Source organism: Olea europaea, chromosome 10 (genome assembly GCF_002742605.1).
Source record: "Olea europaea var. sylvestris chromosome 10, O_europaea_v1, whole genome shotgun sequence".
Lineage (NCBI taxonomy): Eukaryota > Viridiplantae > Streptophyta > Magnoliopsida > Lamiales > Oleaceae > Olea > Olea europaea.
Genome location: NC_036246.1, coordinates 96,554 through 108,714, shown reverse-complemented (window position 1 = coordinate 108,714; position 12,161 = coordinate 96,554). Strand labels below are relative to the sequence as shown.

The window sequence follows — 12,161 nt, the reverse complement described above, 5'->3', positions numbered from 1 at the left end:
GGGTTGAGGTTCGCGAAATGTACGGAGGTGGAGAAGAACACAAAAAAATATAGGGCGATTATTCTTACGTTGTATTAGAGACAGTTCTTCGATTGGAATGCTACTTCGTCATCAAGAAAAAAACCATTACAATTTAAAGGTGAGTGTAGTGGGCAATCAAGGTGTGTTTGTTCAGGTAAATTTGAGCCTAAATATCCTAATGAAGATTTGTCGTGCATGTTGAAGACATGTGCTCAAATAACTAGAGAAAAGACTTGGAGATATCTTTGAACATAACTATCCGCTAGGGAAAAGGATCCACCGAGGAGAACGACAAAAGGAGAGGGAAAAGAAACGTTAATGTTCTCCAACTACATAATGAGATACGAGACTCGTTTGTATTTTTTATGTTTGTGTAATCGACACTATCTTCAATTTAAAGTATGTTTGAATGTAATGAACTTTGTTGATGTCAACTAAATTTATTTACTATTTTTTGGTACATAATTTTCATTGAACCGTGTTTTAACAAATTCAGAGTTCTCATGTCAATTTGTCCACTATTGTTTGTCTACCACCGAAGATTGTCAGGTAGGGATGAATCTAGACTTCGAGTTCAGCTAGTGCGGACCGCAAACGTTGAACGTTTACTGTCAACGATCAATGCCCGTAATAGCAAAATAGGGTCGCTTATTAATATTTAATTAAATAATATTCAAAAAAGCATACGGACTAGAGCTAAAAGAACTAGATGTACTACTAGAATTAGAATAAATAGATATTGACTTTTGTTTTGGTTGAAAAAATCATTCAGAAATCTACAAAAATGCCCCAATTTTTTTCTAATTAGAATTGATTAAGAAACAAAGCTCACATGATTGAATTGAGCCCAACATCTTCTCAATTGATTTTTTTTTCACTTATCCTAAATTCCTAAACATAAATTCTCAAATGACAAATCAAAACTCATAAATGATAAATTATAACTCATAATTCAATGACTCGTACAACATAAATTATTTATCTCAACCACAGATTCATAATTCTGATTTTAATGCCAAATTGTCAATTAACTCATCGAACATAAATCATCATTCATAAGTTATAAATAAAAAATAACACCAAAACCAAATTTTGAAAACAATGATTTTAAGAAGGGAAAATTGCAGCCGAGATATCAAACCTTTCGTTTATTAGTAGACTTTGCCCAAACCTTTAGTTTGTGTCACCGGAGATAACAAACCTTTAAAAAATGAGCAGGGCCAGTCCAAAATGACGGTTTTCGTCTGTTTGACCGCCAAAACCGTCAGTTGACCCCTCTAATGATTTTTTCAAGAATTTTCCCCAAATAAGTAAAGGACAATATGGGCATTACACATATTTTCCTCCTCAACATCAAACACGTCAGTTGCAACTTCATTTCACTCACCATTCACTATGGACCCAGCGAAAACCCACGAAGAAGACGAAACGTACGTGAAAGAAGACGAACATTCAGTGGACATTGCAGCCTACATTCAAGGCTCTCTCCCCCAACCCGTGTATGGTAAGTGTGTTCCCCTTTTTTCAGTTTACAATGTGAAGTTCTGTGATTATGAAGTTTCCCTGTTCGATTGTCTTCACGTACTGGGAAATTCAAAAATTTTAAGTGACTTGGTGAATTATAGTGTAATACTTGTGTACTATTTTTTCTGCACATGCTCGTTGCTCAAATTGAAAAAGGTTAGGGCTTAACTTTAAATTTTTCGTTGTTTTTTTCAAGGAAAAATTCAAGGTACTTCAGCATACGGCTTTATCATGGTGAAATTTTATTTCGGAAGACGAGAAATTTTGTGTATAAGCATGGGAAAATAAGTTATATATACTATATCGACACCGATTTCTTCAATAGATTTCTTTTGGACAATGCCGTGAAGATGTTAGGATATTATGATAGAATTAGATATCTGTGCAAGATGGAGAAGAAAACAATGAGTGAAGTTTCATTTTGGTTGGTTAAAGACTCAGATTCCATGAACTTAGTGAAGTGGTTTGGTGATAATAGGATAGCTGAACTGTATTGCTTACCTATAGTTGAGGTTTTGGAGTTGCCTTGGGATGAGACAGAACAAAGGGATGTTCAAGTGTTTGATTGTGAGACTGGTGAGGAGTTGGTGAATGTTCAAAAGTCTGGAGAACATGATGAAGCATTGAGTGAGCAGCAACCATGCTATGCTGTTGAGATTTTTGACGAATCAGTAGAACGTGATGACTTATACGTAGTTGATGAAGTGGATGACATGGAAGCAGATGAAGAGGAAGTTATCCTTACAGGAGGTGACGTTGAAGAGGTTACAGTGCATGGAACATAGCATGAGTATATAGAGGTTGATTTTATAGGGGCTGAAGTAGACTCACATGAACCAGAAGTGTATGCTGCTGAACCAGAGAAACCACATGATGTTGAACCACACTTGACATCTGAACATGAGTTACATGACGCCGACCTAGAGGTGCAAGCTATTGAAACTAATGTGCATGCTTCTAAACCACAGCAGCAGGCTCAGCATCAGGTGCATGCTGCTGAACAAGAGGCGCAGGCTACTGAACATGATGTGCATGACGTCGAAGCAGAGGTGCAGGCTGCTAAAATTGATGTGCATGCTTTTGAACCACAGCAGCAGGCTCAGCATGAGGCGCATGTTGTTGAACAAGAGGCGCAGGCTGCTGAACATGATGTGCATGATGCCGAAGCAGAGGTGCAGGCTGTTGAAATTGATATGCATGCTTCTGAACCACAGCAGCAGGCTCAACATGAGGTGCAGGATGCTAAACATAAGTTGCATGATGCTGAACCAAAGCTGCAGGCTGCTGAAACTGATGTGCATGCTTCTAAACCAGAGCAACAGGCTTAACATGAGGTGCAGACTGCTGAGCATGAGTTGCATGATGCCGAACCAGAGGTGCAGGTTGCTGAAACTGATGTGGAGCTTGATGAATCGCATGCTGATGTACAGGATGCTGAAACTGGTGTGGAGCATGATGTGGAGCATGATGATCCTGAGCAGGATGATGAATATAAGAAGGATATTTTGGGAGAAGAATTCAATGACTGAGAAGGAAGAAAATATTGCTGTGGATGATAATGTTGAAAACACATATTTTAGGTTGAGTAAAGATTTTGACATTGATGAAAGGGATGAGTAAGAAGGTTTAAGGGATGAGCAGAAAGGTGAGGCAGTTGCTGGGGAAGAAGCTGGAACAGACTACGAAGACTCCAATGATCTTAGAAGCTTACCTAGTGATACGGAGGCTGAGGGAAGCAGCGCAGAGATGGGATCATGCATTCGGGCTAAGAATTATGAAAATCATTGAGAAGGCTAAGTCTGAGGCAAGGTACTTGAAGGCAGACTATGCAAGTAACCATAAATTTAAGACAAGTAACAGAGACGGTTTGAGGTGGAGCATTGACTTGACAAAAAATGCATGTGCATGCAGAAAATGGCAGCTCACTGGAATACCATGTTCCCATACAATATCAGGCATGCTTTCAAGGGATATTGGCATATATGAGTACATCGACCCATGGTATAGCAAGGAAGCATACCTCAAGTGTTACTCCCCAGTGATCCATCCGATGTCAGGGCCTGAACTGTGGCCAGAATTGGGAAAGCATCCTCTCAATCAACCTCAAAAGAGAAAACAGGCTGGCAGACCCAAAAAAATGAGGAAGAAGTCACAGGCAGAGCCATCTGCAGGAGTTAAGATAGGAAGGACTGGCATGAAGATGACTTGTAAAAGCTGTGGAGGGTCCGGACATAACAAAAGAAGCTGTAAGAGACCACTGCCTGGTGAAGATAGTTCACAGCAACAGTCTCAACCAACCGCACAAATAGAGTCCCAAGAAGATACATAAACTAGATCAGCGAAGGAGAAGAGAAAAGCACATTCAATGGAAACCTCCAAGTCACAGACAAAGAAGTCCAACAATAGAGGATCGAAATCTTGAACATCATGTGGTTTCTCTTGTATAGTTACTTACTTTTTTGGGAAAATGCTGTGATTTTTTGTAAACTGAACTAGAAATATGAGCTTCCAATACTGTTATTTTGTAGATGTAGCTGAAATTTCTGATGAAATTGTTGAATGTGATGATAATGTTGATGTCGAATTTCTAGCATTATGTTACTGTTGGTTGTCGTTAGTTTTCGAAATTGTATTCGTAAGATCTGATGTGCAGGCGATTAGGAAATATATGAAAATGTTTGATACTTCCTCTGAAAGTATTATCAAACATTTGATACCTTTACTGAAATATTCTTAAAGGTTTTGTATTTTATCTGAAACCATTAGAAAATGTTTGGTACTGATTCTGCGAATCGTTATAAAGTTTGGTACCTATGCTGCACCTTCTGCAGAAAAATTTGGAGTGTAATCAGCTCTTTTAATTTCGCATTTTACGTAGAGGCCAGGAAAAGATCGTTATCACCTATTAAGGCAGCATTAAGTACAGGGAAAAGGAAGCACTCCATTTCAAGTAAAAAGGTATAGCAAAATTTTTCCCTTTTACATATGCATTTCACAATATCTAGCGCATGGCTCCATGCCGAACCCTAAACTCAAATTTCTGGAACTAAATACTGATATCCTATAATCTGACCCTACATACCTAGGAACAAACCCATTTTACAAATACTCCACACACAAATCCGAAGAGCCAGATCTTCCACACATTTGGTCTTGTTGCTTGAAGGGTGTTGATTTCAATTTCCATTTCCCTCCTAGCTCGTAATAGACCAGGAATTAGTTCCTTCGATCTCTCACACATTGGAGGGTCACACCACATAAAGAAGGAGCATTCACCCACATCTTGGCTTCGAGGACAAGTTAGAAATCTTCTTCTCAGGTTTAGGTTCGTCCACGAGGTCTTCATCTACACCGAGGAACCATATTTGCATAAATTCAACACCATGTGCATGCGGTAAAAAAATGGAAGGAAATAAACAGTGAAGTATATAATAGGAGGAAAATGTGTGTAATGCCCAGATTGCCCTTCACTTATTTAGGAAAAATTCTTGAAAATATCATTAGAGGGGTCAACTAATTGTTTTGGCAATCAAACAGATGGAAACCGTCATTTTGGATTGGCCCTACTCATTTTTTAAAGGTTTGGTATCTCCGATAGCACAAATTAAAGGTTTGGGCAAAGTCGGCTAATAAACGAAAGGTTTGATACCTCGGCTGCAATTTTCCCTTTTTAGAACTAGAAGTATTTTTTACCTCAAAATAAAATTGTTTTTCAAACTCTTAAAAGTATAAAGAGCAATTCTTAGATTGTCCAAATTTGAATTTTATAAAATAAATTGATTAAACATAAAGATACAAGTATCTATATTATGAAGTAATAATTGGAGTGAATAAATTTTTTGAAAAAATTATTTCGAAAAGGAAAACTATAGTTGTTTAGTTATTATTTATTGTAACAAAAAATTAAACAAAAAAGTTGATGGATATAGAATTGAACCCCATACCTTTACATACAAAGAAGAACCCCTCTATCATATGAGCTAGGGATGGCAATTCGAACCGTCAAAATCGAAAATCGCGGTTAACCGAATCGATGGTACAATGGGTGTGTATAGTATTTGATTTTAGTGATCTAGTTCGGGACGAGGCGGGTATAGTTTTTACACCGTCGACCCGGCCCAAACTGATTACCCGTTAATTTATTTATTTATTTTATTATTTTTTCAATAAGCACCCGTTAAAAAAATTTGACAATTGGGCTTTCTATTACTCTTTCTATGAATGGAGATTGAATATGAATTGAGGTTGGAAATTTTGAGTTATTGAGTGGGAATCAAGTTTGAAGTATAATGATCAAGGGATAATGATATTGTTTAGTATTGTTATGTTGATAATATTGTTTGTTAAATTCGAATTGTGCATTTGAGAATTGGGATATTGTTTGCATTTTTATTTGGGATATTATTTGCTAAATTAACTTAGTATCGTGTTCTTCATTTATTTATGTGTTATATGAGAACTTGAAAATATAGCAATTGTGAATTGTGATATTAAAAATTAATTTGAGTATTGTGAAATGTGATTATGTAATTTATGAAAATTGAGATTTGGGGAATATATAATTTTTGATAAATTGTTGTTCGGAATTTGAAATTGAAACTTTAATTATACTTTAAAATTAATTTTCATTCTAATACAGATTGTAAAATTATTTTTCAATCGATGTCCCAACCTAGTTTTTGTAGTGGTGCATTTAATCCCGTAACTACTTTTAGTCGAGGAAACGATTTATTAAGCATTGATAACACATATAGATAGAATAATTTTTAATATTATTTAATTTGATATTAGTAAATGACATCACTATACGGTCGTTGACTGTTGACAATCAACGTCGCCCTAATTGGGTTGAAGTCCTAAATTTGTCCCTGTTCGTGGTTATTAACAACCCGAATTCAACTGAACTAAGATATGAATTGAAGCGACTTACATGATTATGATGCGGATATGGTATAACCAAAAATTGATGGTTCGGTAATTATTTTGATTGAACAGAACCGTTGCCAACCCTAATATGAGCTGCCATTGCTAAAGGTTGGTAGAATCTTTTATTAATATTTAATTATTCTGTTTAAAAATTAAAAGGCGTAGTATCGGCCAAGGGAATCGAATCTTTAATGTGAAAGGTACGACGCGACCACATAATCTGCACGCCCATTTTGTTGAATCTTTTGCTCAAAACACACACACACACACACACACTAAATTATATAATTTACAAATTATATAATTTAGTGTGTGTGTGTGTGTGTGTATATATATATATATATATACACTGGGGAAAAATTATATATTCCCCAATTCACCATTCAAGTAGTGGGCGGAAGGTAATCGCTAAACAAATGGAAAAAAAAAATCGTTTGAGGAATGGGTAGGTCTCATGATGACACGTGAATGACTTGCTTGACGGTTACGTAGTGCTAGACTCCTATAAATACCCCATGGGCGTGTTAGGTAAAGAGGACTTTTCTTTTCAAGAAAAATATTCCCTTCCATTATTGCCTCTATATTCCATAACATCCTTACATCCTTTATCTCAAGACAACTATTGATTTTCATGCCGGAGGTAAAACGGGGGGAGGAAGCCCCAACCTCTTTTTTTGCAAGACCACTGGAGAACTAAAGATAACTTTTTCCCTCTCAAGAAGGCACAGAGTCGCATCGAAATTATTTCATTGGCGCCGTCTGTGGAAACTTTCACCAAGCATAAAAGCTATGTCAAGAAGATGAACTAGGAGCGATGCTTGTGTGCTTGCTAACACTGTAGAGTCAGAGTCTGTCGCCAAGGGTCAAGATCCGTAGCCGCAGCCTCAATATGTAATGTAGAGCCAATTAGCCTTCTGGAGGCCCAATTAGCCACTATGATAACTCTCTCGCAAAGTCAGACACAAAGAATAGCCAATCTATCCCACAATCTACCAGAAGCACCGCCACAAAACACAAGTTGGCAACCACCCCAGATGAACCACGCAACTGTCCTCCCAGTCATTCAGGAGACGGTTGCCGACCAAGGGTCCCATTAAGTCATACATCCGCAAGGCAAGCGTCCTATGGTAGATCTGGAGCATGGAATGGAGGTTATAATGTTCTAGAAGATTGATGACGCGCTGTCAATAAGAAAGGACAGGCGACGGCAGATGGTTTTAGAAGAAGACCTATTTGTCCCAGAAATCATGGTAGTCCATCTACCAAAGGGTTTCAAACAGCCAATGATAGAAGTGTATGATAGAGTTACTGATCCACTTGATCATCTACGCACTTTCATTGATTTGATGAGATTGTATGTAGCCCTAGATGCCATGATGTATTGGTCCTCTATGCTGACACTAAGAAGAGAAGCAAGAGATTGGGTGGCCATTCTGGCTCTGTGATCTATCAAAACATGTGATGAGCTCTCTAGAAACTTTGTAGCATATTTCATGAGTAGCGAGAGGAAGGGAAAGATCTCTACATGGCTAGTGCAAGTTGTCCAAGATAAAGATGAGCCCCTGCAAGATTATATGGCTAGGTTTAGTCGGAAAACATTAGGCATAAAGGATCTTTAGATGTCGACGGTAGTCATTGCATTGATGAATGGGATGCAGAGTCAAGCCTTTAAGATGTCACTCTCGAAAAACCCCTCGAAGTCAATGTATGATCTATTGAAAAAGGAGGACAAATATATAGATGTCGAGGAAGTAAGAAGGGTCACGAGAAACTTTCGAGAAGGACTGGAGCCAGAAGCTCACAAGCGAAAATCACAGGAGGAGAGAAAATCTGTTGATAAGAATAAGTCAAAAAACAAGCATATGAACAGAGGATATGCGTAGGATCTATCGATCAAACAAAAGCGAGAAGAGGTAAAAGCCTTCACCCCTCTAAACGCTCCATGGGCTAAGGTTTTAATGAAAATTTGGGACATGAAAGAGCTCGACTGGCCGAAGCCTATGGTGGCCTTCGCTAATAAGAGAGACAAGAGCAAGTATTGTCACTTCCATAGGGACCATGGGCATGACACGGAGGAATGTATCTACTTGAATGAGGTTTCTGACTAAATATGTGAAGAATGATCGAGGCAAATAGAAAGTTGATTACCGTCCATCACCTAGGGCTGGAGTAATAAATGTTATAACTGGAGGGATCGCAGTAGGTAGAGAAGGGTTATGCCCTCACTATTAGGGTTTGCTCCATCCAGGAGAAGGCTAAATATCTCTTTCAATGAAGAAGATTTGATTGGTGTGGCAATACCCCACGACGATGCTTTGGTGATCGTTAGTGACATAGCGAATTTTGACGTCAAAAAGGTGTTGGTTGATGGTGGTAGCGCGGAAAACGTCCTCAGTTGGGAAGCATTTGTGGGATTGAAAATTTCTCCTTAAAAACTAAAACCTACATCCACCCCCTCCAATGATTAAGAGGGGACATTGTTATACCAGAAGGAGTTGTAGAACTTTGAATGACGTTGGGTAATTATCCTACAAGCGTGGTGATCCTAGCAAACTTTCTTGTTGTTAAAACACCAGTGGCATACAATGGAATATATGGCCGACCTTTGCTCAATGCCGCCGGTGCAATTCCTTCTACTTATCACCAAGTTCTAAAGTTCCCAACCAGCCATGGGGTTGGGTGTGTTAGGGGCAATAAACAATCTTCAAGAAGGTGCTACATTGATAGTATGCAGGCAAGGGGATCACCACTGGTTAAGATGTTGGATTTTAAACTCGCAAAGGGGTAAATCGAGCCCTTTGACATGACAGGAAGATTTTGATAGGAGAAGGACATGAAGTCGGCATTAGGGCAAACTTGAGGCCAGAAGAAAGTGAAGAATTAGTGAAGTGTTTTTCTAACAATTTGGATGTTTTCGTGTGGAGTCCATGTGATATTCTAGGGATCAGTCCATCAGTTGCTCAGCACCTCTTCGGTATCCTGTCGGGAGCAAAGCCAGTGAAGCAAAAAAAAAAAAAAAAAAAAACCTTGCCCGAGAGTGACAAGTTGCAGTGAAGACAAAAGTCAAAAAGTTGTTACATGCAGGGTTTGTCAAGAAAGTGCAATATCTCGAATGGCTAGCGAATTTTGTCCTCGTGAAAAAATTGAAGGGGAAATGGCACATGTGCATGGATTACACTGGTTTGAACAAAGTATGTCCTAAAGACTTATATTCGCTACCCAGAATAGATCATTTGGTTGATGCCACATCAGGTCACGAACGACTAAGTCTTCTGGATGCTTTTTCTGGGTATCACCAGATCTTTAAACATCATTCATAATAGACTCTAGGACGTACTGTTGCACAGCTATGTCGTTTAGCTTGAAAAATGTTGGAACAACTTATCAAAGAATAGTAAATAAGGTCTTCAGAGATCTGATTATGAATTTAATCCAAGCTTATGTCGATGATATGGTTGTCAAAAGTATTAAGGTCAACGATCGCGTAGCTGATCTACAAAAAGTGTTTGACGTTGCCCGACGGAATAGGGTAAGATTCAATCCTGAGAAGTGTGTTTTTGGAACAGCAGGTGGAAAGTTATTGGGCTTCATAATCTCATAGAGAGGCATCGAAGCAAATCTAGATAAGATCCAAGCTATCCTGGAGATGAAAAGCCCCTCAAGCAAGATGGAGGTCCAGCGGCTCACAATACGGGTAACGACTTTGAATCGTTTCATGAGTCGAGCAGTCGATAAATGTTACCACTTCTTCAAGGCAATTGGGGGCTCAAACAACTTTAAATGGACCAAGGAGTGTAAAGAATCCTTCAAATCCTTAAAGCAGTCACTCTAGTAGCCCCCGATCTTAACTTGGCCATGTGCAGGGGACGTGCTATGTTTGTATTTGGCTGTTTCAAAGCATGCTATCAATTTGGTGCTTGTGAAAGAATTTTCAAAGTCAAAAAAGCCAATTTATTATGTTAGCCAAGTGTTGAGAGGCACAGAAACCCGGCGAAACCTTGCAGAGCAGTTGGTGGTTGCATTGATTGTGGCCGTAAGAAAGTTAAGGCCATATTTCGAGTCTCATACAGTGCAAGTCATGACTGATTAGCCCATCAAGTAGATTTTGCACTGACCTGAGACATTCGAAAGGATGCTAAAATAGGCCATCGAATTGAACAAGTTTGACATCAAATTCAAACCAAGGACGGCTATTAAGGCGCAAGCTCTAGCAGATTTTATCGTAGAACTTACAGCCTTGCTTGACCAGCCTACGTGATAAGAGGAAGTTTGGAAAATCTTCATGGACGGATCCCCACACAGTGAAGGATCCGGAGCAGGCATTATTATGATAGGACCAGAATCTGAGAAACTAGAATATTCATTTCGCTTCGAGTTTCGGGCAACAAATAATGACGCTGAGTATGAAGCAATGATTACGGGCCTAAACTTAGCATCCAGACTAGGAGTGTCATCAGTAAAAATCTCCAGTGACTCTCAGTTGATAGTTGGGCAAGTAACAGGTGAATTCAAAGCGATATACGGGAAAATGGCAGCTTACTTGATGAAAGTCAGGACCAGCAAAGGGGATTTGCGAGTTTTGAGATAACCAAGGTCCCTAGCAAAGATAATTAATGAGCAGACGCTTTATCCAAGCTTGATTGCAAACTTCAAAAATCTACCTAGTACAGCGAGTGTGCAAATCCTGCGACAGCTAGGTATATTGTACGTAATCGAAGTGGTACACAAGGAATATAAGAAAATTTAGATAGACCTAATAATTGATTATCTTGTGGAGGATAAATTGCCAAAGGATGTTCTCGAGGATAGAATAAAAATATAAGCAGCATCGTTTACCATTATCGAGGGACAACTTTACAAGCGAGGTTTCACCATGCCATACTTAAAGTGCTTGCGCCCAACTGAGGCACATGAAGTATTGCTGGAGATACATGCAAAATTTTGTGACAACCATCAGAGTGTGGTCACCCGCACATTTAAGGCTCTACGACAAGGGAACTATTGGCCAACTATAAAGCAGGACGCCAAAGAATTCGTGAGAAAGTGTAATGCATGTCAACGTCATGGGAATCTGATTCATGTTCCAGCTGAGCAACAATCTATCATTTTTGGGATATGCCATTTCTTTCAGTGGAGAATGGATATCTCAGGGACTCTACCCATAGCCAAGGGACAAAGAAAGTTCTTATTAGTGGCCATCGATTATTTTACCAAATGGGTCGAGGCGGAGCCCTTGGGCATTATCACGATGGCCAAGATACAAAGTTTCACGTGGAAGAATATAATATGTGGGTTTAGCATACCAAGAGTTTTCATAAATGATAACGGTACACAATTCGACAACCACGACTTCAAGGCCTTCTGTGCAAATTATTACATCGACCACATACTCACTTCCGTTGCTCACTCCCAATCCAATGGGCAGGCAGAATTAACAAATCGGGCAATACTATGGGATTTAAAGACAAGACATGAAAAGGAAAAGGGGCTTTGGGTAGGCAAATTGCCAAATGTGTTGTGGGCATATCACACAACCCTGCGAAAATCTACATGAGAAACACCCTTCAAACTCTCTTTCGGGATGGAAGCCATTGTCTCCGTGGAAGTCTTAAACGAAACTGGCAGGATGAAAGTCAAGCATCTCGACGTCACGGCTACCAGTGCAGAACTCGACGTACTTGATGGGGTAA

At 39.0% G+C, this 12,161-nt stretch overlaps 1 protein-coding gene across 1 annotated transcript; it reads left to right on the top strand.

Moving 5' to 3' along the window:
* Positions 1-3,178: 3,178 nt before the first annotated feature.
* LOC111402564 lies at positions 3,179-3,874 on the top strand. The gene has a single exon (XM_023030946.1). It carries the CDS (start codon positions 3,179-3,181, stop codon positions 3,872-3,874), a length of 696 nt encoding a protein of 231 aa, XP_022886714.1.
* The last annotated feature ends 8,287 nt before the right edge of the window (positions 3,875-12,161 follow it).

What these genes read in the sequence shown, in the direction of transcription:
- LOC111402564 (XM_023030946.1), top strand. Translation starts at nt 3,179, where the DNA reads ATGAGCAGAAAGGTGAGGCAGTTGCTGGGGAAGAAGCTGGAACAGACT.